The 27,819-nt window shown below is 38.1% G+C and overlaps 2 protein-coding genes across 6 annotated transcripts in view; one reads left to right on the top strand and one right to left on the bottom strand.

Annotated features, from left to right (window-relative positions):
• Positions 1–27,819, top strand: part of ANKS1B (ankyrin repeat and sterile alpha motif domain containing 1B) — an 805,832-nt gene that overhangs the window by 173,531 nt on the left and 604,482 nt on the right. For all 5 annotated transcript variants that reach the window (XM_053921934.2, XM_024579129.4, XM_024579128.4 and 2 more), the window contains exon 9: positions 12,732–12,875. In XM_053921934.2, the coding sequence (XP_053777909.1) occupies positions 12,732–12,875 (144 nt within the window). The remainder of the gene's footprint in view (positions 1–12,731; positions 12,876–27,819) is intronic.
• Positions 17,808–27,819, bottom strand: part of GARIN6 (golgi associated RAB2 interactor family member 6) — a 30,364-nt gene continuing 20,352 nt past the window's right edge. The window contains 4 exon segments of the mRNA XM_024579561.2: positions 17,808–17,999; positions 18,001–18,237; positions 18,240–18,354; positions 18,407–18,585. Coding sequence (XP_024435329.2) covers positions 17,808–17,999; positions 18,001–18,237; positions 18,240–18,354; positions 18,407–18,585 — 723 coding nt within the window.

The raw sequence follows: 27,819 nt of genomic DNA, 5'->3' as shown, positions 1-27,819 counted from the left end.
TAACTTAAATAGTTATTGGCTTAAAGTTTATCTAATTTTCTCTTCAAGCTATGTTTTCCCAGTTGTCAAGTTTATAAACAAAGCTATTCATTTGATTATGATGAGAAATTTAGTTTCCTTTAACTTGCTTTATTTGTAGTATCTACTTATCGTTAATTAGATCAGAGGCTACAGTTTTTAAAATATAAATGTCATTTTAATCTTGTACACCTTTCCTTTTTGGCTTTCACATTTAATATTATAACCATCATAACAACCACTATTATACTTAGAACTTTGTGTTTTAAATTCATTTAAATGTTCACTGTTGCATGTTTTTGAATCCCCAATTTGTATCTTGGTGGACAGAATTTATCCTCAAATAGGATAAATTTGTTCTCTCAAGAATTATTTATGAGAGCTGTGTTTTGTAAATCTTGCTTTCCAACGTAATTAGTAACTTTGCTAGGTATAAGATTCTTGAGTTATAGCGGTGCATCATGAATAATCCATTGATATTTTAAAGTATTTTATGCTTTTATTATTGCAAATAGTGCAAAAATATGTCAGCATGAGGTTTTCCATGGTATGGCAGATATGGTAGATGTTGGGTTTTTAAATTTTCTTTGTTTTCTGGGAGCTAAGGATGTGAAACCCTTCCTGCTGGCAAAGATCTCCAGATTACATGCTACGGTTTTAGCAGAGTTGAGATCCCAGAGGCGTGTTCTCAATGCCTGATTTGTAGGCTTCTTATTGATTCTGAGAGCTCCTTGATACTTACAGTAATGTATTCGCTGCTTTACCTAACCAGAGTCAATTTCCGTTATTTGCATCCAAAATTTTGATGAAAATGTAGGCAATCTGAATGCTCATTCTAAAAGTTTGAAGTTCATTCTTTTCCCTTAGAATTAAAAGATTTTGCCAGAATATATCTAGATATGAAACTTTTCCATTAATTTTTCCAGGCATTTGCTGTGAGCCTACTCTTTCTTGATTCTAGAAAGTTTTCTTCTATTTATTATTATTATTTTTTCTCTATCCACTGCTCAGGTTATTCTTCTAGGATTATCTGTTCTTGGATCTGCTTCTTCCGCTGCACCACATTTTCTGGCATGCTTTTATCCTTGTGTGTGTGTGAATTTGGGCCAGTTTTTTCAACTTGGTGATCAAAACATTCATTTGATTTTATGTAACATGTCTTTGGCTCTTGGAGACTTTCAAAAAGAATTTAAACTTTATCCTGCATTATTCTCTGATTTCAACAAGTTTGATTTGTGTCGTTGCTTCATCCTTAGCCTTTTCTTTCCTTACCACTCCCTGCCTGTGTGTTTGTGTTGAAGGTCCCCAAGTCCACATCCGGGTTTGATGATTCACTAGGAAGACTTGCAGGATTCAGCAAATAGTTGTCCTCAAAGATGTGATTTATTGCAGTGAAGGAATAGAAAGCAAAGTCAGAGGAGAAAGTGGAGGGAATGGAGTCTGGAGTAAGCAGGTACATGCTTCTAAGGGCCCTCTTCCAGTGGAGACAGAAAGGAGGCCCTTAATTCTATCGGCAGTGAGTTGTGACAGCACTTGTGAAGCGTTGCCTGCCCAGGAAGCTCATCAAAGACGCATGTCCCAGATTTTTACTGGGGGCTAGTCATGTAAACACCCACTGCATAGCATATATAAAATTCCAGACTCTCAGGAAGGAAATCAGGTGGTCAGCAGAAATCGTTGTTCTCACTAACACCTTAGGCACAGTGAACCACTCACACTGGTGTGAGGGGAATTCTTCAGAAATCCAGGTTCCCAGATGCCAGTCAAGGGCTGCACTTGTAAGCGGGCCGTTCAGAGGATAGTCAGGCGCGCTATGAGAACTCTTCTCTGCAGTTTCATATGGGCTATATTAAAAATCTTTTAAAAAATACCAAGTAGATCTCCTAAAATTTCCTTTTGACATATAAAATTAATTTTAGAGATAAGTATGTATCCTAGAAACTATTTCCCTTTCCTTATGCTGCAGCATCTTGTAATAGTCTCGTATTTGAGAACTTTTTGCTGTTGGCTTATTGTTGAATGGAGTCTATATAGACCTTATATTTCCAAGAGGTTATTAATGTTCTTAATACTCTCTCACTTTTGCATCTGATAGGTTCCCACTCTCACATCTAAACGTTAAAAATAGGTTCATATGAGCCCTCAACTTGTGATGCCAAGCAAGCATCCGTTTACGGAGATATCTGGAATGAAGTTTGACCTCTTACTCTGACTTTTGTGTTTTTCTGGCCAAGCTAGGGAATCAAATGCAGCTTTATGTCCTTTGAAAAATGTTGTGCCTTAAGTAATATATCCCTTGGTGTGAAACGCTCTAGTTACTCAGCCTACTTTTCAGTAGCTGACCACACTTTCTAGGATTCAGCCCTATTCGCTGCTTTCTGCTTTCAGCCATGTGCATTCTTGCCTCTATCCTTACGAAAGGTATCGTTTCAGTGTGGATCAGGGTGAAGACAGATGCCACGTGGTGATTCAAGAAGGCAAAGCTTAAAATAAAGGATGTTAGGACTCTGAAAGGAGAATAATCCTGACGATGTAAAATAAAATGATAGTATTTATTTTCTTTTTATTATTTACACTATTACAGATGTCTATTTCCTTCCCTACCTTTGCCCACCTTCACTCAGGCCCTGCCTCCCCTTCTCCCTGGCCATCACCACACTGTTGTCCGTGTCAGTGGAAATATAAAAGTATTCTATGACTGAGGGAGAGTACCCAAGGAAGGACAAACTTGGAGCAGAGCCCCTCTCCACAGGGTTGTGATTCAGACTTCGTTGGAGAAGGTATTAGTTTCTGCCCACTGAAAGGTCCCTCTCTGCTTGGTGAGGTGGCCCTTCAGAATTGTCACAGATTGGGAGCAGATGGCTGGGCTTCACTGACCAGTTTGTATACGCAGGCTGCTCCAGGAGGAGGCTGTGACTTTTGGCAATGACAGGTTGGAACTTCTGATGATGTCAGAGACAGATTCACTGGTACGAGGTCATATCTGCTTGGACTGGTTCTTTTTGGTCAGAGTTGTATGTACAGATGGGGTTTTCAGGTAATGGAAATCCATAGCTGGGGAGCAAAACGATTTTGTTTCTTCTGGATGAAATTAGTTTTCTATTAGGATGATCGAGGTGGAGGACTGGGGAAGGCATCGACAGCAGCATTTGGTAAATCAGAAATTGTGGGTGATTTGATGTCCTGGGTACCTCCCAATTTAGTATCTCAGACAGATGACCTATCCGGCATGGGTTTGATGCCTCGGCTAGACAGGATGTGGCTCAGGTGTTTGATGTTGGATTTGGGAGAGTTTATTAAATGCTGGCAGATGACGAGAGCGTGGCACAGGCTAAAGGGTATTGCCGTGCTTTTCAACTTGTCTTGGTGCATCTGGAAGGTTCCTTTCTACTTTAAAAAGTTGTCTCAAAAAAGTGGAAGGTTTTTAAAAACACTCAGCATTGCTACGCTGGTTATTATTAAAGGTAGTTTTTGAGGGGAGAAAACGTGATCAGTTTTGATTTCCTTTGCTAGTGTAAATTAGAAAAATATTTCAATCAGAAACATTTATTGGTGCTGTTAAGTATATAAAAGAAGCATTTTAAATTCAGCATTCACATACTTTGTGCCACATATTACTGTAGATACTAGGGATGCAGGCATAAAGGTAAGATACAGACCTCTCCCTTTACCAGCATTCCACAGAAATTCCACAGAAAAAATGCTATAATTTTTTTTTATTCTCACCCGAGGACATTTTTTTCATTGCTTTTAAAGAAGTAAGGGGGGAGGGAGGAGGAGGAAAGAGAGAAGCATCAGTGTGAGAGTGAAACATTGACTTGGTTGCCTTCTCTACACATCCCGAATGGGGATCAAACCCACAGCCTTGGTATGTGCCCTGATCTGGAATTGAACCCACAGTCTTTTGGTCTACGGGACAATGCTTCAACCAACGGAGCCACACTGGCCAGGGCAGAAAGAATACTGTTTTAGATAGTATTGTTTATTTGTTTAAATCAGTTCAAAACTGAACTTTGAAGTGAGAAATTATCCTCAAAGATTTGCTCCCGAAGCTTTCATTTGGGCCCTCGTCTTCTCTGCATATGTAGGCCGTCACGTTCACTGTGACAGATGAAATTGTGAAGGTGCTTTTAGGGTTAGAAATTCACCTACATCTCAACTTATCCTGGTTAGAAGTCAAGTACAGACCAAGGCCAAAGACCTGGGAAATTTCTGTTAAGACACAACAGCTTTTAACACTTAGTAAACAATTGAGTTTCTCTTCATTGGAAAACAGACTCACCGGGTATACTTAACACACACAGACATTCAGATGCACAAAACTAGCAATAAAAATACCTTCTGTGGAGACATAATTTCTTATGTTGCAATGTGGTATGTATTCTAAAAGGAAGTTCACCTTTTTTAAAAAATGAATTTGAGTATTTTTAAATATTCAAGAATTCCTTAATTTTTTTCCTGCTAATTTTCACCTCTTGAGCCATGGTTACCACAATGTAATCTAGATTCCAGTTTTGTTTGCATTTGTGACCTTCATGTACCATGTACATACTTCAGTCTGTGGCTTAGTGTGACCAGGCTTTGTGTGTGAACTGGGAGAAACGGAAAGCACAGCTATGCTTGAGGGGGCCTTGAGATTTATTTTGTTAATGTTTGTAAAACTCATTAAGGTTCTGCAGAACGCTGTGGTTGGTAAGGGGTTATTTAGACATATGGTTGTTGCAATTCTATTGTTTACAAAGAAAATTTGACTTGTTCTTTTATAATTATTTACATTTTAATTTTATTAGTTCTTTATGCAAATGGACACATTAGTTCTAAACTTATGTAAGTTAAAGCAATGTTTGTTTGTTTTTTTAAAGCAAAAGTGCCATATGTGAATAACACATCAATACACAGCAATTAGAAGTACGCACATCTCATCAGGGTTATTATGATTTTATTTCATTAGGTTAAAAATATTTAGTAATCATTAATGAAAGTACTTGTGAATAAGAAGCATTGAAAATTTTTTTCATTTTATTTTTTAATTACAGTTGACATTTAATATTATTTTGTATTAGTTTCAGATGTATAGCAAAGTGTTTCCCGTGGTATTTCCAGTCCCCACCTGGCCCCATACATAGTTATTACAATATTATTGACTCTATTCCCTGTGCTGTACTTTACATCCCTGTGACTGTTTTGTTACCACCAACTTGTACTTCTTAATCCTTTCCCCTTTCTCACCCAGTCCTGCAAACCCCCTTCCCTCTGGCAAACATCAGTCTGTTCGCTGCAACTATGTTTGTTTCTATTTTGTTTGCTGTTTACTCTGTTCTTTAGATTCTACATATAAGTAAAACCACAGGGCATTTGCCTTTCTCTGACTTATTTCACTCAGCACAATACCTTCTGGGTCCATCCATGCTGTCACACATGGTAAGATTTCATTCTTTTTTTATAAAGATTTTATGTATTTATTTTTAAAGAGAGAAAAAGAGAGGGAGAAAGAGAGGGAGAGAAACATTGATGTGCACGAGAAACATCAATCGGTTGCCTCTCACACACCTATAACCAGGGACCAGGCCTGCAACCCAGGTATGTGCCCTGACTGGGAATCAAATGGGTGACCTTTGGGTTCATAGGATGATGCCTGATCTACTGAGCTACATCAGCTCAGGGCAGATTTCATTCTTTTTTATGGCCAAGTGATATTCCACTGTTTATCTGTACCCCTACTTTTTTATCCACTCGTCTGTTGATGCGCACTTGGGCTGCTCCCATATGTTGGCTATTGTAAATGATGCTGCGATGAACATAGGGGTGCACGTAGGGTGGGACAAAAGTAGGTTTACAGTTGTTTGTATAGGAAAATCATACAGTAATTAACAAGTGATAATATAAGAATAAACTTTATTTTAGTACCCACAACTGTAAACCTACTTTTGCCCTGCGCTCTATATCCTTTGGAATTAGTGTTTTGGGTGTCTGGATATTTACCAGGAAGTAGAACTGCTGGGTCAAAAGGCAGTTCCATTTTAAATTTTCTGAGGAAACTCCATGCTGTTTTCCACAGTGGCTGCACCAATTTGCATGCCCACCAACAGTGCACTAGGGTTCCCTTTTCTCCACACCCTTCCCAACTCTTGTTTGTTGATTTATTGATGAAGCCATTCTCACAGGTGTGAGGTGATACTTCCTTGTGGTTTTATTTTACATTTCTCTGATGACTAGTGATGTTGAGCATCTCTTTTCACAGATCTATTGGCCATTTGTATGTCCTCTTTGGAGAATTGTCCTTTCAGGTCCTCTGCCCTTTTTTAAATTGGATTTTTTTTGGTGTCGAGTTGTGTGATATTAATCCCTTGTTGGATGTATCATTGGTGAATATCTTCTCCCAATCATTAGGTTTTCTTTTCATTTTGTTTTTGCTTTTATTTGCTATGTAAAACTTTTTTAGTTTAATGTACTTCATTTTGTTTATTTTTTATATTGTTTCCTTTGTCTAAGGAGATATAGCAAATAAAATATTACTAAGAAAAATGTCTGAAATTTTACCCCTTATGTTTTCTCTGAGGAGTTATGGTTTTTGAGTCTTAACATTTGTCTTTAATTCCTTTTGAATTTATTCTTGTTATGGTGTAAAAAATTTTTCAATTGGATACAGTTAAAAGATTCTATATCAGTTGTTCTTTTGACCACTTATAATTTTCCTTTATTTTGTTCTCCATGCATTTTTTAGCTTACTAGTTTTTTCCCCCTGGATTTTGTCCACTGTTGTTAAGAGAATGTTTTGATCCCGCAATAAAATTTGCAAATACTAACATATCTAACATCTGCTGTAATTTTAAAGTGGGGTTTAATATTTTAGTCTTACTTTCTATGGCTTTACTGTTTTTTATGAACCCAAGCTGATTATATTAGTTCTTTATTTCTATTCTCCTTTGAGATTATAGAGTTAAAAATTTATATTCTCCTGCACACTTGTAGTAAAATATATTTCCTCATTAAAAAAAAACCGAGGACCCTTTCTTACTGTGTAATTTTCTCCATCAAATAATGTGAATCATGGAAGTTACCCCAAAGTGTCAAATCATTAGTTGAAACCATCTGTTTCCCATCTCTATGTCTTATGTCCTTAATATATCCTTGGCTATATTAATTTAGTGGATCATGCAAAATCCCAATTTCTATTTCTATTTTATTTATTCTACTTTGATTTCATGTCAGTATGACCTACCTTGAATTAATCAGTTTCATACTAATCTAACAGACTTAATTTCCAATTTGTATTCATTTACTTTTCAATATAAAATGCTTCTGTTGTTACTTTTTGATGTTTTAATTATTATTCATTTCAATCACATTCGTTGCTATTCCAAAATTTTATTTTCATGTAACTGAACAATTGCTTCCTCTGAAAATGGATGAAAATATAGTATAATAGAAATTCCTATATATAATATAAAGAGGAGTAATGCAAGTAATATGCTGCTATATACTGAACAGTAAAATAGTGCCATTTAAGAAGGATAATTTTTATTTTTTGACTGTGGAGTTACTGAAGGTCTTTTGTCACATGTTTTTCTGATCAAGCAAACTTTTTATTTTCTGTTTTTTGGTCACACACACACAAGCATATAACTCTTTACATGTACACCGGCACTGAGGGCCTTTCTACTTTATAGTCAGTGAAAGAGGATACAGAAGATGAGAATGGACCAGAGTTGTCTAGTCAAAAATATATGTGTATAATGTGCCTAGAACAGTGCTAGTCATTTTAAGGGTATACTGATAGAAAATATTGTTCCTAAATCATAAAAATAACGTATACTTCAGTGAAAAGTAGCAAGTAGTTCAAAACCATAGATTTGAGTTGCCAAGCCCATCTGTACTGTGGGAGTTTAGAGAAGAGAAACACTCTCCGAATTCGCTGTGCCCAGCCACGTGTGGGCTTCGTGCTCAGAATCATTACAGAATTCACAGGAGCAAATCATGCCTTGGCCAATGTTGAACCGGCTCTAACCCATCCATTTTCCACAATAGAGCCCCGATTTAATTTTTTCCCTCTCGTCTTCTCACTGTGCCTCCCTGACCCCTGATTTGCCACGCACGTAAGCACATCCACAGGGCCACGACCGCGCGACACCGCCACCGTGATCTCATCCCCCGCTTTCCCTCAGAACTTGTTTCTCACGAGGTGCTGTTGCTTAAATGCAGGTGCTTCTCTGAATTCTCTCCTCTTCAAACCTCAGTTGGAAGTAATTGATCCTCCTTTATGTTTTCCTAACACCTAAATTCTGTATCTCTGTAATGCTCGCGACTTTGACCTAGTTTTACTGTCTAATTACTTATCTGCACAACTCTTCCTACCTTCAGTTCAGTTTGTGAGGTGTTTATCATTCCTTTCCCACACCCTCAAGTTTAGTCTTCTAGACAGCAGTTGTTGATCAATAGATAATTAAAAATTTTTAATGAATTTGTTTGGAATAGTGGCTATAAACAACACAATTTTAATTAAGTTAATTTAAGAAGTAATTAATTAATTTTATATTAACTAAAATCTTCCCCACAAGAGAACTTCAAGCCCAGATGGTTTACTGGTGAAGACCCTTTTTTAGAGTAAAGAGTGAGGGCTGTTTCCAAGTTATTATAAGACGTCAGCATTACTGTAGTATTAAAGACATTTTACGTGCATATAAACTATAATCTGTACTACTCATGAACACAGTATCAAAAATCCTTAACAACATAGTAGTAAACCAAGACCTGCAATGCATGAAAATATTATACATAATAACCAAATGGTGTACATGCCAGAAAGGCAAGGTGATCTTAACAACTGAAAGTCAATTAAATGTAATTCACCATATTAATAGAATAAAGAAGTAAAGATATCATATAAATAGTTGTAGGAAAAGCTTCTATTCATGATACTAATTCTAGGTAAACAGAAGAGAAAGAGCTTCCTCAGCTACATAATGGGCCACTACAAAAATGCTCCAGCTTCCCTGGCTGCATTGCTCAGTTGGTTGGAGCGTTGTCCCACATACCAGAAGGTTGTGGGTTTGATTCCCGGTCAGGCCACATACCTGTGTTGTTGGGACCCATCCCCAGTCTGCTCATATGGGAGGGAACTGATGGATGTTTCTCTGTCATATCAGTGCCTCTCTCTCTCTGTCTGTCTCTCTCTTGCTCTCCCTTTCTCTCTCTCTAAAATCAATAAACATATCCCTGAGTGAGGATTAAAAAAGTAAAGGATACTTGTGACTTTTTATTTTCATGAGGCTTCTTTCCCATATATAATTGAAGATTATGTTTAATTTGATGAAATCTTTCTCAGACATCTTTAATTGTAAAGCAGTGAAGTGGAAAATTATGGTTTTAAAGAGCTAATTTACATACTATCTTTAGGGGGCAGTACTAAACCACTGAAAATTTTGTTATTTCTGCTAATACTTTTAGTAATGGCTACCATAAAATAAAATTAAAATAACAAAATGAGATTTGTGATGCAATTATATATACCTCTTAATATTTATAACATTTTCTAGGTTGTCAAATGAGAATGATAGTTTGAAATTATTTAGTAATTCATTAAACAATTATTAAATTCCATTATGCACAACACATTGTAAAATATACAAGTGTGAGTAATCAATGTTGGCTTTCAGATAACTTACAGTTACCGAGGATAAGTAAGCCATGCTTGTGTGTGTGTGTGCTACGCACACACCTCTTTTAGGATAAAGATAATAGTAATTAAAACAGCAATATTTATTGATTATTTTTTACATGCCTGCCACTGTCAAGCAATTCATTCTATCCCCATACAGCCCTGTTGAATAGTAATTGCTTTTATGCATACTTTGCAGGTAGGAAGCAGAGTATTAATAAGGTTATGTGACAAATTGGAGATTTATGAACAGGGAAGAGACATAGAGTTTTCCTTTGGGAAGGAGAAGGAGCCATAGGAAGAGAAGAGCTGATTAACCTGTGAAATGTGGACAGTTTCTCACCAAGGACGCAGTGGTCTGTAGTGCTATGCCCTCTCTCTCTTGACGGTCACCCCAACAACTGACCGGGAGGTGGTGGACCAGACGCCTAGCTCATCATTCCATTCACTTTTGTAGACAGCTTCGATCACATCGATGCTCTTGCTATATTAAAGTTTTAGACATCCCGCAATTTTTTCACCCAGATGATCTGCAGGATCAAAAACCCCAGTGATAATCACCTTTTATTACTGATTTGAGAAATGGTTACTTAAGCAAGTATGGGCTGCTATGTACCAAACTACAGAAATTGCACTGGCTGTCACAGATAACAAAATGCTTTTGGAGTATCATCAGACAGTAGAACTATACCGACAAATGTGCGTCTTCAATTTAAACTGCAATCGCATCAGCTTGGTTGTTCAGGACACTGCCTCTGACAGGTTATGGTGCTGAATGAGAGCCCATGTGACACAATGGTTAAGGGCGAAAGCTCTTGAGTCAGGCAGTTTGGGTAAGGAATCCTTCTGCCACGTATTTAGCTCTGTGAACTTGGGCTTTACATGACCTCTTTCTCTGTGCCTTAGTTTAGTATTTGCCTCAAGAGGTGATCGTGTGAATTAAAATAATGAATAATAATAGTGTTCAAAAGGTTGTAGCTATTATTACTGTTGTATCTTACAGACAGTAACTGATTGGGAGACTGTTTAATTTCATAATTTCTCCATTATTCAAAATGGAATGAAATTCAAGATGTGAATGCCAAGAATAGTTTTATAAAGTCTTATATTCTAGTGTTAAAAGCAATGACTTTTGGGGGAAGTACAATTCAATATATAAAATTTCTTTGCTAACTTCAGTAGTCATGATCTATCAGTATTGTGCTGAATGCTCCATTCTAAAGATTTTTAGACAAGCTTGCTTTCTTTCTTTGTCCTAAAAAAATAAAAATAAAAAGATTCATCTAGCCGAGCATTCAGCAGGCTCTTTGAATTTGGAATTTTCCTCTAGTTCTGGCAAAATTTTTTGCATTATTTCTTTCATAATGTCCTACCAACTCTATAGGGAACTCTTAGTTTGATCTGCTACTTTCAACTTCTTTTCATCTTTTATTCTATTTTCTAGGAAATTTCCTCACACTTAATTTCCAACTGGTCTATTGGATTTTATGCATGTGTTTTGTAGCACTTTATTCTTGCTTCAGGGATACAAATATCTCTTCTTTCTCTGAGGCTACTATTTATAGCTTTTTCTATATATGTTTGTCTGTTTAAAGGCTTCCTTTAAATATGTGGTGATCTTTGGGTTCTTGTTCAAATGTAACTGAAAAATTAGAAACTATTTATGTGGGTGGAGTTTGGTGAGATGTGGGCTTCATAGTAGGTGTTAAGGCATAGAGCCCCACAGTTTTCCTAGGTATTTATAGATCTTTTTTCTTATGAGGTTAGTTTTTGGAGAGAGGGATATAGTCTACCTTCCTGTCTGCAGGGATATAACCCTAGCTGCTATATTCTCTCAGGCAAATATAGGTAGGTACTGGAGTGGGGTGGGAATCTTCATTTCTCACATATTCACTTAATTCCTTTGTGTTTAGAGATACCCCCCTGCTCCCTGTGCGTGGTTTCTTAGAATTCACAAATCCCTTTGCTTCAACCTCATCAGAAAGTGAACCTCCAATTTCTTGTCAGTTTTAGTCTCTTAGCTGGGTGAGAAGGAGATGGTCTGGGACACAGGTGGCAAACACAGGGCCTGCGGGCTGACTCTGGCCCTCCACCTTGTTTTATCTGGCCCAGCACCTTGTTTCTGCCTGGCGGCAGCGCCGAGCTCTCATTTGATTGTTAAGGAGTAGTTACATTTATACAGTCCTAAAATTACATTCGGCCCTTTGAAGGCAACTGCAAGGCCGATGTGGCCCCCGTTGAAAATGAGTCTGACACCCCTGGTCTAGGTGGCCTGACTGTCTCTGAAATACAGGGTCCCTCCTGTTTTAGCCCCACCTGCACCTTCACCTTCAGGGGCAGCGAGTCTCTCCAACTGATAAGCCCCTTTGAGGATGCTGAGTCGTGAACAGGCCTGCCTCTTATTCTTTCCTCACGTAGGCACTTTGTTTACCATTTTCTCAAATTCGCCAAATCGTGTAACAGCTACCCATCTGTTTTTTATTATCTGAAACTTTTGTTGATATTGTCCATCTGCTTTTAATCTCTCTCCTTTTGTCCTTGTCCTTAGGGTTAAACCATGTTCAAAAAGGAAGTCTTGTGATTGATTAAAAAGTATCACCCCTCCTTTTATGTGTAATATAAAATTTTATGAATTTCTTTTTCCAAAAAGGAGACTACTTTTTGGTGATATTGTCAAAAAATGAGCTTTTTACTAATTTCTATTTCGAAAAAGTATTTGCATACTCTTTCTCTGATTTGCATTTAGAAATCAAAATTTTTCTCATTTGTTGCTGTTCAGCTGTTTCTTGGGTCATTTTCACGTCCTAATCTTTTTAATAAATTTTGTATCTTATCAGTCTTTCTCACCCAGTTTTTTCACTTTTTCAACTCAAAAATTGAATTACACATGTTTTCTGGCTAATGACATGTATACATGGCTACAGCCACACAACTGTGGCTAGAATTAAGCTGACTTGCTTGCTCAAATACACCATAGAAACTTAAATTTAATTCATGTTCGGATATCTAAATAACATGGATGTAATATATTGGTGTAATATAAATTTAATTTCAGAGAACTTCATCTACAATAAATTTGTCACCAGGAGAAGTGGAAGAAGACGAGGACGATGAAAGCACCTGCGGGCCCTCGGGCCTCTGGGAAGCACTGACCCCCTGTAACGGATGCAGGAACCTCGGCTTCCCCATGCTGGCGCAGGTACCGCTTCGCTTTCCTTCAGGTGCAGTGCAGCGTGAAGATGGTTGCCTGTATTTTGAAGCAAATCTTTTTTCCCCTCTGGGAATCCAATTAGTCTCTTCTTCGCTTTGTAATTTTTCTTCAGTTAAGGTCAGTAATATATTTATGTAACTTGCTCTCCATATATGCATATGCAAACACGTACTTTACATAATTTTGTGTGGTTGTTTTATTTTGGTCATGATGCCAGTTCCAGAAAACTTGAGTTGCTTATGCGATTTTAATTTTATGATTCAGAAATATTTCATTAAAAAATGCTATTTTAACATTAAATCACAATTTTTATGAAAATAGTAGTAATAAGTGGCTTACAGAGAAATATATTAGGACTCTCCAAAAGCATAGTGATAATTTTTTCTTAGCACAATGGAACACTGTAGACTAATGTGTGGCATTATTCAGTACAACCCCAGAATGAGAGGTGAACACTAAAGCCTTGACTATAATTTTGAAACCAATTTGCTATTAAGTCAATTTTAATTCTCTTGTCTTACTTTCAAATCCCTGTTGCATGCTATGGACCACAAGCCCCTAGGGGAGTTTAAGAAATAAGTAAAATAAGCCAAACAGAGTTAGGATATTAGAAACTACAATGAACATATTCCTACACAAAAGTGAAAACAGTATGTAATAATAATTTAAAAAAGCAGTGTAGTGGCAAAGGTATGTATGTGCACCTCCATAAAGCATGGGTGGAAAATAGTATAGGATGGGAAATAATTCACAGCAATTGTCAAGAATAGGGTTATAGCTCAAAAATATTATTTTCTGTTTTGTAACAAATATGAAGCAATTGTGTCAAAGTAAGCATCATATTTTTCATGTCTATGTCACGGACAGTTGGAGGATATGCACTCTAATTCCAATATTAATTTATTGTGGAGAGCTAAATAGAATAGTCAAATCATCATGTAATACTTAAAGAATCTCTTCCCTTTAATATGAACAGTTTGTAGGACTTCAGGCCAGTTTACCCTGACCATCACACACTTGTTATCAGTGTATACTCGACTCTGACTTCCATAAAGGTAGAAACCATGTATCGCTCCCCGTCTGGGGTGCAATGCCAACATTGTTCCCGGTATGTTGTCAGAACTGAGTAGTAGTTGAATAAAGCAGTGAACAAGTGTGTATATTCTGGGGTTTCATTTCTTCACGTACTGTTTCTGCATGTAGAGTTTTACCTCATATCTTTAAGGGTATAGGAGAAAGGAAATTAAGAGATGTAGGTTTTATTTTAGTAACTGACCCTCATCTGCTTAAAAGTTTACTGATAATTCAATGCCTTTACCTATATATTTTTTGTTTCATAAAATTAACTTGTTTGTATTTTATATTTTAAAACATAGAATTCTGGGAAAGTATTAGGGCTGTAACCCATCAATAATAGATGACTATATTTGGTTCTTCAGCACTTTCCTAACAATTAATTTTAATTTTAATTTATTTTATTTTATTAGACTTGGTAGTAAGATTGGTAGTAACTTACTTTTGGTTTAAAAATCTTTGGCCATTTTTCTGTGACGACTGGTGCTGCTTCAATAAATGCCGTATATTCATATTTAAGTAGTTATATTTGCCACAAAATGCTTCCCAGCCTGCAGAGGTTTTCTCTTAATTTGTATGTATGTGTGTGTATGTTATGTAGTTTTTTAATCTATCAAATTCATTACACTTCTCAGTTTCTTTTGTTTAATTCATCTCACCTAGAATTCCTTTTAACAAATTCCAAATGTGGCTCTGTATTTGTTTTACTTGTTGATATCTAGTTTTTCTATGACTTTCCAGTTGACACATTCCCCATTACACTTCATCCACTTCGGTTTGTGTTTCCTTCTGAATCTCTTATTTCCACTTTCCTGTTTTTAAAACTACATGACTTAGTTATGATATTTTTATATCATAATATGTGATGGAAGAAATCATTATTGTATTAAAACTATTAGTTGACATGACTGTTTGCTTTTAAACATTTATATTTTATAATTATTATGTCAAATTTGAAAAGAACCCTTGTTGAGATTCTAATTGTTAATGCATTGGATCTGCATTAACAATTTGCTTGAGATGCAGTATCCTTTTTCATTTTTTTACTGTATTTAATCTAACAAACAAGATTAGGATGCTTTACTAATGTTCTGATCTAGTCTTTTCTTACTAATGTTCACAATCCGCAGATGGATTTTCTTTTAATGTTTATATATGTTTATATATTCATATATATATAGTTATAATAAAATTATTAAATGTGTGATGGTGCAAAATTATAAAATTCTTTAATATTTTACAATAGAATTAATCAATGGTTAATTCCTTTAATATAGTTTAATACATTTGTTATGATATCAAATGTAGATTTATCCTACAACTTTCAACAGCTTTTGAACTCAGGATTTTCTAGACATCTGATTTTGTTATTTATGAAATTTTAAGAAAATTTTATTTGGAAGTCATTTTTTTCCAATCTGAAATATTTTGTGAAGCCATTAATAATCATTAAGGCCATAAACACAGTGCGTATTGGGCCTCATAAAATGCCACTGCCTTATAGTCTGGTACGGGAGACTTTGGGACGAGTGGAATTAGTGCAGTGCTATGCAAATTTCTACATACTCAGGTTCGCTGGATCGGAATAAATTCTATTTATTTCACATTTATAACCTTAATTAAATTGGATCCAGCAAACATGTGTCAAATGTCTTCTGTATTCGAAGCCCAGCTCTGAGCTTCAGAAGCATGAGGGTTATGGAAATACAGACGTCATTGGGAACCTGCTTACCTATGTGTTCTGGTGCTGGGTTGGAAAACTATGTGATGTATCACTTCTGGACTCTTAAATAGAGTTTTTACTTGCAATTATCTTATACTTCTAAGACTTAATTTCCAGTTTTTGCCTAGATACTGAATTGATCTTATATTTGGGTTTTGTCTAACTTTTTACATTTTTCTAGTTTTAAATGGCATTTTATACTTCCACTGTGACTGGATTATTGAAGTTTCTACAGGAAGCAATTCCTTTTAAATCCATGAAAATTTAGCATTCTGAGTAACGTCAGGAGATGAAAATTAATAGAATATGTTGAGAACTTTAATTTCAAAGCAGCTTAGTAAGATTTAAGTTGGACAAAGAATTAGAGGTGAATTCAAGAATGAAGAGACTGGGAGAATGAAGGCCTTTCCCGAAAGTATAATTACACTCAAATTTGCTTTTCAACACCCTGACAATGGTAATCACTAACATTTCCACAGTGCCTATTATGTGCCAGATATTTCGCATGTATCATGTCTAATTCTCAAAGTAACCATTTAAAAAAGGAAACAGGTGATCTATTCGAGACCATGTTAAAATAGTAAAAAATCAACTTGTCGTGTTGCTTTCCTGGCTTCATTTACATCATTCTGCTTCCTAATGGTTGCTCCTATCCCTGGTTATGTATTTTGGGATTTTTAGAGCTTTATTTGGCTAATAGATATAGATCATAAATGAATGAGGATCTTTGAGAGGGAACAGTCTTTAGCATTTTATCATCATCTGGTATTTAATTACAAATATCAAGTTAAGATAGTTCAGAGCCCGAAGTTCTTGCCAGTCGTCTCTGCCCCTGGAGCCACCATACTCATGCTACCCCCTGGGGAGAGGCCAGCAGCTCTTACTGTTGTGCTGGAAGTACCCTCTGAGGACAAGAGTTGAAAGCACCCACGTTGGCCATGCTGGCTGCGCTTCTTCCAGATCCGGGAAGACCACTCCCGTTAGTGCTGTGGTCCTCTTCTGAGTCTGCCGACTGCCTCTTGTAATGCCTGCTCCTGCTACCAGTCCTGCCCTCTCCTCAGGCACTGTAGGCTTTGGGACTGAAGAACAGAAAGTCTTGAATGGCATATTATGTGGGAGGCATACGCTGAATTCATTCCTTCCCAGCATAACCACACTAGGTGGTCCCAAACACTTAAAGGTGCATGTGAAGGTTCCTGATGCTGACTTGATCTAGACCTCTTCCATAGAAATGAAAGGCATTTGCCTAGAAGGAAGACAAATAAGCGAAATAAAGTGAGACCAGGAAGGTCTGCTCCCTTCTATTCCCACAGCTAAACAAGGGCTTGCAGTAAGAATTTTGAAGTCACAAGTCCACCCTCCATTTGATGCAGGAATCCCCTGTCTGGTGTCTCCACAATGAGCACAAGCATCATTCTTGAACCCTGACCGTACCAGAGAAAGCACTGCTATAATCCACCAGGGAATATCCTCACACGCTTCAAAATACACCTGTGTTAGTATTTCTGCCGGTAAAGTGGACGCACTTTAATAGTTTCCAGCTACTGACCAATCGTGCACGTGCACACACCACAGCACACTGCCACTGTCGGTCAGGACACGGCAGTCAGTACTCCGCAGTCCTGGAGAGGCGTGACATCCCACGGCGTGTTGGCCTGCCTGCTTGGAGACGTGTGTGTTCAAGAATAGACTGGAGGTGAGGATGTGGCAGTGGCAATACAATGTTGAATATGAAATTAAGAGTTGCTGACGGCTAAGAAGTCTCTGAAATACGACCTTGGGGAACAGTTTGGAAAAGCATTAGGAACCTCTCCAACGTGGCATGGCCACCAAAGCGAGGCTCATTTGGCCCGGAACACTTCCAGATACATGCTAAGTGAAATAAGCCAGGCGGTGAGGGACAAATACCATATGATCTCACCTTTAACTGGAACATAATCAACGAAAGAAAAAAGCAAACAAAATATAACCAGAGACATTGAAATTAAGAACATTGTACCAAATACAACGCATTTTTAAATGAGCCTCAGTACCAAAAGCTCTGCAAGAACTTCAGCTGGTCTCGCAAAGCACCTGGCCTTTCAGAGACTCTGCAAAGGCTTACCTCTGGGCTGTTTTCTTCCTCAAAGTATGTCCAGTGCCTCATCAGCCACAATGGCGTGGGTACTGCTATAAACCTCCGCTGCTGGTTTTAACATGTAAACGAGGTATTTCCAGTGAGCAAAAAGATCTCTTATATGTGAACGGGGACACAGTTGAAGGTAAAAAGAGTGGCCAGTGGCAAGCTTCAGGTGCAGCTGTTGTTTTTTCAATGTAATGGATGGATACCTTTACAAATGTCAAGGGAAGCAGCCTCCTTAGCTCTAAGATCTGTGTAGGCTTGTGACCTCTCCTCTGGGTGGCCAGCGGCATGGCATCAGGTAGTACAGGGTAGGGGCTGGTGTGAACGTTGCCTACTGTCACCATTTGGACACCGTTGTGCACACCAGTCACTTCTCTTTTGCTGACCTGCACCGAGTCGCTCTCAGACATCGGTGCATCCTTGAGCATGGCATGTACTCCCCCTTGTACCGCTGCCACCACAGTTTCCCTGTGGGGATGTTAGACATGCCCACTGCAGGGCTGCTTTGGGTCGTGTGATACAGTAGCAGGGGTGGGCTGCCCACGGCTCTCTTTTATCAGGACAGCTCCCAGGGGCCCCTCCATACCTTCCTTACCATACCTCGCAGAGCGTGCTGTTCCCCACGGCTCTGTAAGAGGTGGGCTAGCGGTGGTCTTCTCCGGGACGTTTTTGTCTCCCGGTGTCTGAGGATAAGGTGGGGGCACTGATGAGCGACTTCTCAGGCTTCGAGACGATCGCTCCTGCACCAGGCTGAGTGGTGCTGAGGGCGTGCTGATCTCCTGTTCTCATGGATGTCAGGGTGTGGCAGAAGTCCAGGCGCGCTGATACTGGGGTTCACTTGGGGAGGACCTCCTTCTGAGCCAGACACACCAGTCTCAAAAGTTCTGCTCTGTGATTCAGCCACCTCAACTGCCCATCCTAGTCCCACTGCCCATCTGTTCTGGAAACAGAACCCTCCACCTATTTCCAAACCTAATTTTATGCTCTCCTGCCCATTGTGACCTGTGCCCATCACATACACCTTTGTCTCTGTTGCCCAAAGCCCCTCCTTCGTAGCAGGGACACTGTCCTCTCCACCTCACCACACCATCTGCCTGCCACATCTCTGCCTCTCCTCCCACCAGGGCCCCATCCAAGAATCTTAATTCAACCTGGCAAATAACTTTCAAGAAGAGTTAGGCAAATTTTGCCAGGTATGAGTTTAAAATACTCGTAGTACCTTATCCAACACTTTTAATTGTAGAAAATTAGGATTAATTGTAGAATTTACCTTAAAGAGAAAAGTAGACAATTTGATAAAGAGGTTAGTACAGGATGATTTTCAGTGTTTATTATATCAAAAAAGATAGTTAGCAAGCATAATACTTTACAGTGGGGATTTGGTTAAATACATTATATAGTATTCTGTGATAGAATATTCTGTATCCATAAAAATGATTATGTAGTTTTATATTTATTGAAATAAAAAGATATCCCTGACTTAAAGAAAAAGATCAAAGCAAACAGATTTCAAACTAGAATTATAGCATGGTCCAATTTATGTAAAACCATCTGTGTGTGTGTTTGGATTTAAAAATATGTTTAGTGAAATGTTTTTTTAAACTTTTTAAAAGTATATTTTATTGATTATGCTATTACAGTTGTCCCATTTTTTCTCTCCCCTTGATTCCCCTCCACTGTGTACCACCCTCCCACCAGCTTTCCCACCCCTTAGTGCAGGTCCATGGGTCATACATATAAGTTCTTTGGTTTCTCCATTTTCTGTGCTATTCTTAACCTCCCCTGTCTATTTTGTACCTACCATTTATGCTTTTCATTCCTTGTACCTTTTCTCCCATTATCCCCCCTTTCCCTACCCGCTGAAAACCTTCCATGTGATCTTCATTTCTGTGATTTTGTTCCTGTTCAAGAAGTTAGTTTAGTTTGTTTTTGTTTTTGTTTTTAGGTCCAGTTGTTGATAGTTGTGAGTTTGTTGTCATTTTACTGTTCATAGTTTTGATCTTCTTTTTCTTAGATAAGTCCCTTTAACATTTCAGATAATAAGGGCTTGGTGGTGATGAACTTCTTTAACTTGACCTTATCTGGGAAGCACTTTATCTGCCCTCCCATTCTAAAGGATAACTTTGCTGGATAGAGCAATCTTGGATGTAGGTCCTTGCCTTTCAAGACTTGGAATACTTTTTTCCAGTCCCTTCTTGTCTGTAAGATTTCTTTTGAGAAATCAGCTGATAGTCTTAAGGGAACTCCTTTTAGGTAACTCTCTTCTTTTCTCTTGCTGTTTAAGATTCTCTCTTTATCTTTAGTCTTGGGTAATGTAATTGTGTCTTGGTGTGTTCTTCCTTGGGTCCAACTTCTTTGGGACTCTCTGAGCTTCCTGGACTTCCTGGAAGTCTATTTCCTTTGCCAGATTAGGGGAAGTTCTCCTTTATTATTTTTTCAAATAAGTTTTCAATTTCTTGCTCTTCCTCTTCTCCTTCTGGCACCCCTATGATTTGGATGTTGAAATGTTTAAAGTTGTCCCGGAGGTTCCTAAGCCTTTCCTCATTTTTTGAAATTTTTGTTTCGTCATTGTCTTCTGGTTAAATGTTTATTTCTTCCTTCTGTGCCAAATTGTTGATTTGAGTCCTAGTTTCCTTCTCTTTACTGTTGGTTCCCTGTATATTTTTCTTTATTTCACTTTTCATAGCCTTTACTTATTTCTCCATTTCTCCACCATACTCAACCATTTCTGTGAGCAACCTGATTACCAGTGTTTTGAACTCTGCATCTTGATACGTTGGTTATTTCTTCATTGCTTAGTTCTGTTTTTGGAATTTTGATAGTTTCTTTCATTTGGGCCATAGTTTCTTGTCTCAATGCCTGTTATGTGTAAGGAACGGAGCCTTAGGTGTTCACCAGGGTGGGGCAACCCACGTCACTGTGTTGTGATGCTGTATGTGCGGGAGGGGCCCAAGAGGGAACAATGCTGCTTGCTCGGCTCTCGGCTGGCTTTCAGTCCCTTCCCCTGCTACCCACAAGCAATTGGGCCCTTCTAGTGCTGATTCCCTGGTGGGTGGGCTTGTGTACATTCTAGGACCCTGTGGGTCTCTCCAACAAACTCTCCTGTGAGGCTGAGAGTTTCTCTCGCTGCTTCAACACCCACAGGTTTTGACAGCCAGAGGTTTTGAGGCTTTATTTTCCCATGCTGGAGCCCTGGGTTACACAGTCTGTCTCGCTCCCCTGTTGTTCCTCCCGGTTTATCTGCACACAAATATGGGACCTCCTGGTCTTCCCGCCACCTTGCCACACATCCTCTCCATCCCAGCTGCCCATATCTTCCCCTCCTATCAGTCTGAATGTATGTTTCTTCTTTAACTCCTTGGTTGTTGGACTTCATTACAGTTTGATTTTCTGGCAGTTCTGGTTGCTTTTTGTTTTAAAATTTGTTCTTGTTCTTCTTTTGGTTGTGTGAGGAGGCAAAGTGTATCTACCTATGCCTCCATCTTGGCTGGAAGTCTCTTTTTAATGAAATGTTTAAAGTGTTTATCTAAATGTAATTTTAATTTTCTTTTTTATGCTCTCTATTTTTATTAGACTTATTATTTCTATTAATACAAAGAATAAAACTGTTTTTATTAGTAATGTCTATTTTTACAGCCATGATAATTTTGATATTTTGACACATCTCAAATTGCTGATGAGATTTTTAACCTTTTCCCTAGACATCTGTACCCTGATTGTACAGAGGAAAGAACCTTAAACATCAGAGCTATGCCCTATTCTTTAAAAAAAATTATTGTATTTTTGCACTACCATTTAACTCCTTATTTCCCTCTTCCCTCTGCAACCAACACACTGTTGTCCATGAGTCCTTTTTCCTTTTTGCTCAATCCCTTCACCCCCTAACACTTGCTCCCCAATAGCTGTCATCATACTCTCTGTGAGTCTGTTCCTCTTTTGCTTGTTAGTTCAGTTTGTTCATTAGATTCCACATATGAGTGAAATCATAGGTACTTGTCTTTCTCTGACTTGCCTTTTTCTCTTAGCATAATTATTCTCTAGGTCCATCTGTGCTGTTGCAAAGGTAAAATGTTCTTCCTTTCTATGGCCAAATAGTATTCCATTGTGTAAATGTCCTATAGAGGAAAGATTCTCAAACATCAGAACTATGTTCTATTCTTTACTCACTTTCAGATTTTGTATAAAAAAAGGTCTGAGAAATTTTGCCAGCTGTTATAAACGTTATTAATTCAATAAGATTAAAATATCTTTATTGGCACAACAATATACCCAACACATACACATATATAAGGCCATAGTTTTAAATTTACTGAGGTGACATTGGTTAATAAATAGATAAGTTTAAAGTGTACAATTGTATAATTATCATTGGTATATTGCATTGTGTGTTCACCCCCAAAATCAAATCTCCTTCATCACCATATATTTGACCCCCTTTACCTTTTACTAACTTCTGTCCTGCCCCACTTCCTCTGGTCATCAGCATACTGTTGTCTGTGTCTCTGTGTTTGTGTTTGTCTTGTTTGTTCATTTGTTGCTTTCAGCTTTGTGTCTCACATATAAGTGAAGTCATCTGGTTCCTGATTTTTTCTGTCTGACTGATGTTCCTTAGCATGATATTCTCAAGCTCTCTCCATATTTTCACAAATGACAGTATTTTGTCTTTTTATGGCTATGTAGTATTCCATTGTATATACGTACCCCATCTTCTTTAGCCAGTCATCTGTTGAAAGACACTTTGGTTGTTTCCATGTCTTGACCCCTGTGAATAATGCTGCAATGAACATAGGGGTGTGAGTTCTCAACAAAACTTCATTCACTGAAAACTGGGCCAGAAGACCCCTCAGGGAACCACATGCCCCTAGGCCCTGGCCCCTGCTGTGTTTGGAACCTATGGAGGGTACATATGTTTTTATGACTAAATGTTTTCAAATGATTTGGGTCAGTATAGAGGTTCCTAAAAAAATTAAGAATAGAGTTACCATATGACCCAGTAACTCTGGAAAAGCCCTTCTGGAGTTACTGGGTCATATGGTAACTCTATTCTTAATTTTTTTTAGGAACCTCTATACTGTTTTCAATAGTGGCTGTGCCAGTTTACGTTCCTACCAGCAGTGAATGAGGATTCTTTCTTCTCCACAATCTCTCCTATACTTGTTACTGTTACTTGTCTTGTTGATAATAGTCACTCTAACAGGTGTGAGGTGGTATCTCATTATGGTTTTGATTTGCATTTCCCTAGTGGCTAGTAAAGTGGAGCATCTTTTCGTATATTTGTTGCTCATTTGTTTGTCTTCTTGGGAGAAGTGTCTGTTCAGGTCCTCTGCCCATTTTTAAATTAGGTTGTTTGTTTTTTTGTTGTTGTTGTTATGTTGTTTGCATTTTATATATTTTGAATAAGAACCTTTACCCAAGGTGTTTGCAAATGTCCTCTCCCATTCAGTTGGTTGACTTTTTGTTTTGTTTAAAGTTTCTTTTGCTGTGCAGAAGTTTTTTAGTTTGATAGAGTCCCATTCATTTCTTTTTCTTTTTCTTTCCTTGCCTTTTAGGTCAAATTCATAAAATACTTTCAAGGTTCATAAGTTTAGTACCTATGCACCCACCTCTACTCCTGTCCCTTCCCTCTTCCCCTGTTCTCGCTGACTCGCCACATTCAAACATTTCAGAGCACAGATCTGTCAGCCATGTTTGTGGGTTGAGCAGGAAATCCTTTGTTGAATTATAGCTGTTCTCCTTGGTGCAACTCAAAGGGGAGAGACCAGGGAACCTCTCATGCCACCTTCTTCTAATGTCAGCCTAAAGTTATAGTTTTTGAGTCTTCAGTTTGTTCTATAGGTCAAAATGAACATATTTCTTCCCTTCGTATTAAATTTCTGGTTATTTATGGTAATGTGAGTATTTTTCCTATATTTATTGAAAGGTCTATTCACACATCAGTAGTAATTCTTACTGGCCTGTTTCAAGTCCTGTAAGAAAAATAAATAAAGTCCTTTAACTTAATTTCCACTTAACATTTATATTACTTATACTTGCCAAAAGCTAATATTTTAATCAAAGTAACATTTTAAAAGTATTCAAGTGGTTCTGTTTCTTTCTTTTTCTTTTTGAAAGAAATAGCATTGGGCACAGTATAATTTAATTTAGGTGCTTTAAAAAAAAATGAAGTGACTATAAACCAATTTGCTTAAAAGCACTCTTATTCCACACACATTTATTACCAGAAGTTTATCTCTGGTTTCCATTAAAGCACTGAATTAATTGCCTTGTATCCAGAGAAACCAGAAACTATTTTACTTGTAGGGTCTATGGATTTTCAGAGTTTTTTCCCAATCTGGTCATTAGCCCAACAACAGTAGAACGCTGTCATTTGGCTTGGTAACCATCATGTGTAGCGTTTTAGGCAAGTATATCTCTATTCATGAATCATATCTGAATTCCTCTAGCTGTTTAGAAAACTACCTTATTAGCATTTGCCTCAACACTGAAGGAGCTCAGGTGGCTAAATAAGTCTACTGTAACCCGACATTAAGAAATTCTTTTTGTGTAAATGCAACAGCTTTCTTTCTGTACGCTTGCTCTTAGAACAGATTTCTATACAGTTAGTCATTAGATAGTCAATATAAATGTGTGCTACCCCTCCTCTGCATTGGAGTTGAAGTCATGGGTCAGTCATCTAACCTCCCTAGGTCCCATTTTCATCATCCTTGAGATTGAGATGATTCTTTAGGTATCTTTCAACTCCAGAATAGTTATGGTTTTGTGAGAGGGGTTTAAATGCTCCAAACAATAATTATGAGTCAAGGAATTATTCAGATATTAACCACTTTAGGAATTGTGATTCAATATCTAGTCATATTTTATTGCTGAATTTCTTCTTGCTGAACCTTTTAAAAGAACCAACATTTGAATGTGGAAATGACAGAAATGGTAGTTTAGTAAGCTGGGTGGTCAACTGGGACAGTGCTCAAAACTATGTAATTGAAAATATAGGTTAAATATTTTAAATAGAATTCAGTTAACAACGAATATGGGAGTGGTAGGCAGATAAATCCCCCTCACATTGTCCCCATCCTCATGTCTACAGCCTGTGAATAGGTGACCTTTCACGGCAAAGGGATTTTACAGAGGTGATTAAGTTAAGGATCCTGAGATGGGGAGATATCCTGGGTTATCCAGGAGGACCCAATTTAGTCCTTATGGTCCTTATAAGAGAAAAGCAGGAGGGCCAGAGTCAGAGAAGGAGGCAGGATGATGGGAGCAGAGGCTGAAGTGATGCAGCCCTGAACCAAGGGGTTGGAGCTGGCTGAAAAACAGGAAATGGACTCTTCCCTAGGATCTCTGGAAGGAACCAACCCTGCCAGCACCTTGATTTTAACCCAGTGAGAATCATTTTGAACTTTTGACATGTGAAACTGTACGAGAACCAATTTGTGTTGTTTTATATGGTAATTTGTTTCAGCAGCCCTGGAAAGGTAATGTAGATGTTGGTACCAGGAAGTGGGATACTGCTGTAACAAATACACTCAAATGTTGAAGTTGCTTTGGAATTAATTGTGCAGTGGGTAGAGGATGGTAGGATTTTGAGGAACATGGTAGAAGAGGACGAAACCACCTCTTAAAGATACTGCCAGTGAGGGATCAGAAGGAGGTGATATGGTAGAGAAAACCCATTTTGTCTTACAGAATACCTAAATTGTCATACACAGAATGTTTGTAAAAACGTGGATGTGAAAGGCGTTGCTGTGTGGGTTCAAAGAAAGTGAGGAGAATGATTGAAAACCTGTAGTAGTTTAGAGAATAGCTAAACCGTCATAGAGAAAATGCTGGTAGACAGGAATGCTGAAGATGCTTCTGGAAAGGACTGAAAAGTAAGTGAGGGGCATGTCATTGAAAACTGGAGGAAAGGAGATACTTGTTTTATAATAGAAAGCCTAGCAGAATTGTGTTCCATCGTTATGTGGAAAGCAGTACTAGGAAGTGATGAACTTGGATATTTAGCTCAGTAGATTTCCAAGCAAAATTTTGAAGTTATGGCTTGGTTCTTCTCGTTGCCTATATCAAAACATGAAAGAGATAAATTGAATGAAGAACTTCTGAGCAAAATGGAACAGAGACTTGATGATTTGGGATTTTATTAGCCATTCTAGACTGAAAAGGATGCTAAAATGTTTACATTAACTGTCAAGAAAGTGCGTTCTGGAGAAGAAGACCAAAGTGTTGCTGGATGACTTTTTTCCTAGTGCCTCAGTAGCATCAACATAGCAGATTATTCAATCACACAGAGGGCTCTTGGAAGAGATTAGGCGTATGTCCCATAGATCTCTTCATTCATTTTAGCACAGTCCCGGGATGGGGTTAACCAGGCAGGACCTGTGGAGGTGTCTTGTTCACTGGAATGAATTCCTGTGACGTGCATGGGGTACCCAGAAGGTTTGTGAATTTGGTGTCATCAGTAGAGACACTGCCAGCTTGGAATGAAAGGAACTGGAAAAAGACAAAATAAAAGGAGACTATTAGATTCCTAAAGGAATGGATTCTTACAGACAAGAAGTAGGTTTATAAAGCTACTCAGTAGCAAAGATACATGTTCTGGCAGAAGTAACACCTGCCTGAGTGTGGTGCATGAATGTCTCGCACAAGATGGACAGCAGTTTGAACATTTCACCTAAAATGTCATATGTGTGCTTGAGTGTGATACAGTTATGTTACAGAATGACATGCTTATGATTTTGTAATAAGATGGGGCGTTATTTTTGCCAGCCCCTGTATGTTAACCTTTATGAAGTAGGAAGTAAGACTCAGCGGACAGAGCTGAGGGCCCAGAGGATGGAGCTGAGCACCTTGAAGGGCCATTCCTAGGCCTGGGACCTGAAGGGGTGGCGTGCCCAGGTGGTGTTCTAAATTCCTTGTGACTGTTGACTCCCCTTTTCCCTTTTATTTCTCCTTCTTTGAATGGGAGTATTTATAATTGCTTTCCTATCCCTACCATTGTGTTTTGGGAGCAAATAACGTGATTTCTAGTCTCAAAGATCCACAGATGAAGAGGAATTTTATCTCAGGATAACCTGGAGTTTCACTCTGGTGGAGATGATGAGGTTTTGGACTTCTGAGCTGATGAAATCTAGATGAGAATTTGAGTTTAATTGATGTTGTAATCTCAATATTGTCAACACTGAAGGATGTTGAGATGGGTGAATGGATTCTACATGTGGATGGATGTGAATCTTGGGGGAACAGAGGGTGGACCACGAGAGACAGAATGTCTTCCTCCCTCCCTCATAAATGTCTAGTGTTATAGTTTCAAGAACCTGGGAAGAATGTTGGCAAAACGGACTTTGCAGATGTGATTAATATACAGATGTTGAGATGGGGAGATTTTCCTGGGTTGTGTAGGTGGACCCAAGGTAATCATCAGGGGCCTTATAGTAATAGGAAGTGACGTGATGGAGAAAGCAGAGAGAAGTTTTAAAATGTTAGGTTGCTGGCTTTGAAGATGGAGGAAGGAACTATGAGCCAAGACATGCAGGTGGTCTCTTGAATATGGAAAAGGTAGAGAGAAGCGGTTTCTCTCCTAGAACCTCTGGAAGTAACCGGTCCTGCCGACACCTTGACTTTAGCCATTTAAAACTCCTTTCCCACTTCTGATCTCCATAAGTATCAGAGAATAACTTCTTGTTGTGTTTGGCCTGCTAAGTTCGTGGTGATTGGTTACAGCGGTGAAAGGAAACTAATGCACTAGCTATGGCAATTAGCTTTGTGGACATTTTATCGATTATGTAGTCATTCAAGGAGCAGAATGCCAGTTGGCTGTATCCAGGCAGATACAGGCATTTGCTGAAGAATGCATTTTTGCTTTACTGTCAAGCATTCACTTGATCTAGGTTTTTATGCAGGTATTTTTAGAACTTGTAAAGTAACAACTCAAACTTTATCATTGGAAAGGGTCCATTTCACATATTTCAGCAGAGTATTATGATAATGATAATAATGTTAACGATAATATCTACCACTTA

This window comes from Desmodus rotundus, chromosome 3, assembly GCF_022682495.2.
Source record: "Desmodus rotundus isolate HL8 chromosome 3, HLdesRot8A.1, whole genome shotgun sequence".
Classification (NCBI taxonomy): Eukaryota; Metazoa; Chordata; class Mammalia; order Chiroptera; family Phyllostomidae; genus Desmodus; species Desmodus rotundus.
Note: the sequence above shows the minus strand (reverse complement) of the source record. Positions and strands in the feature narration are given on the sequence as shown.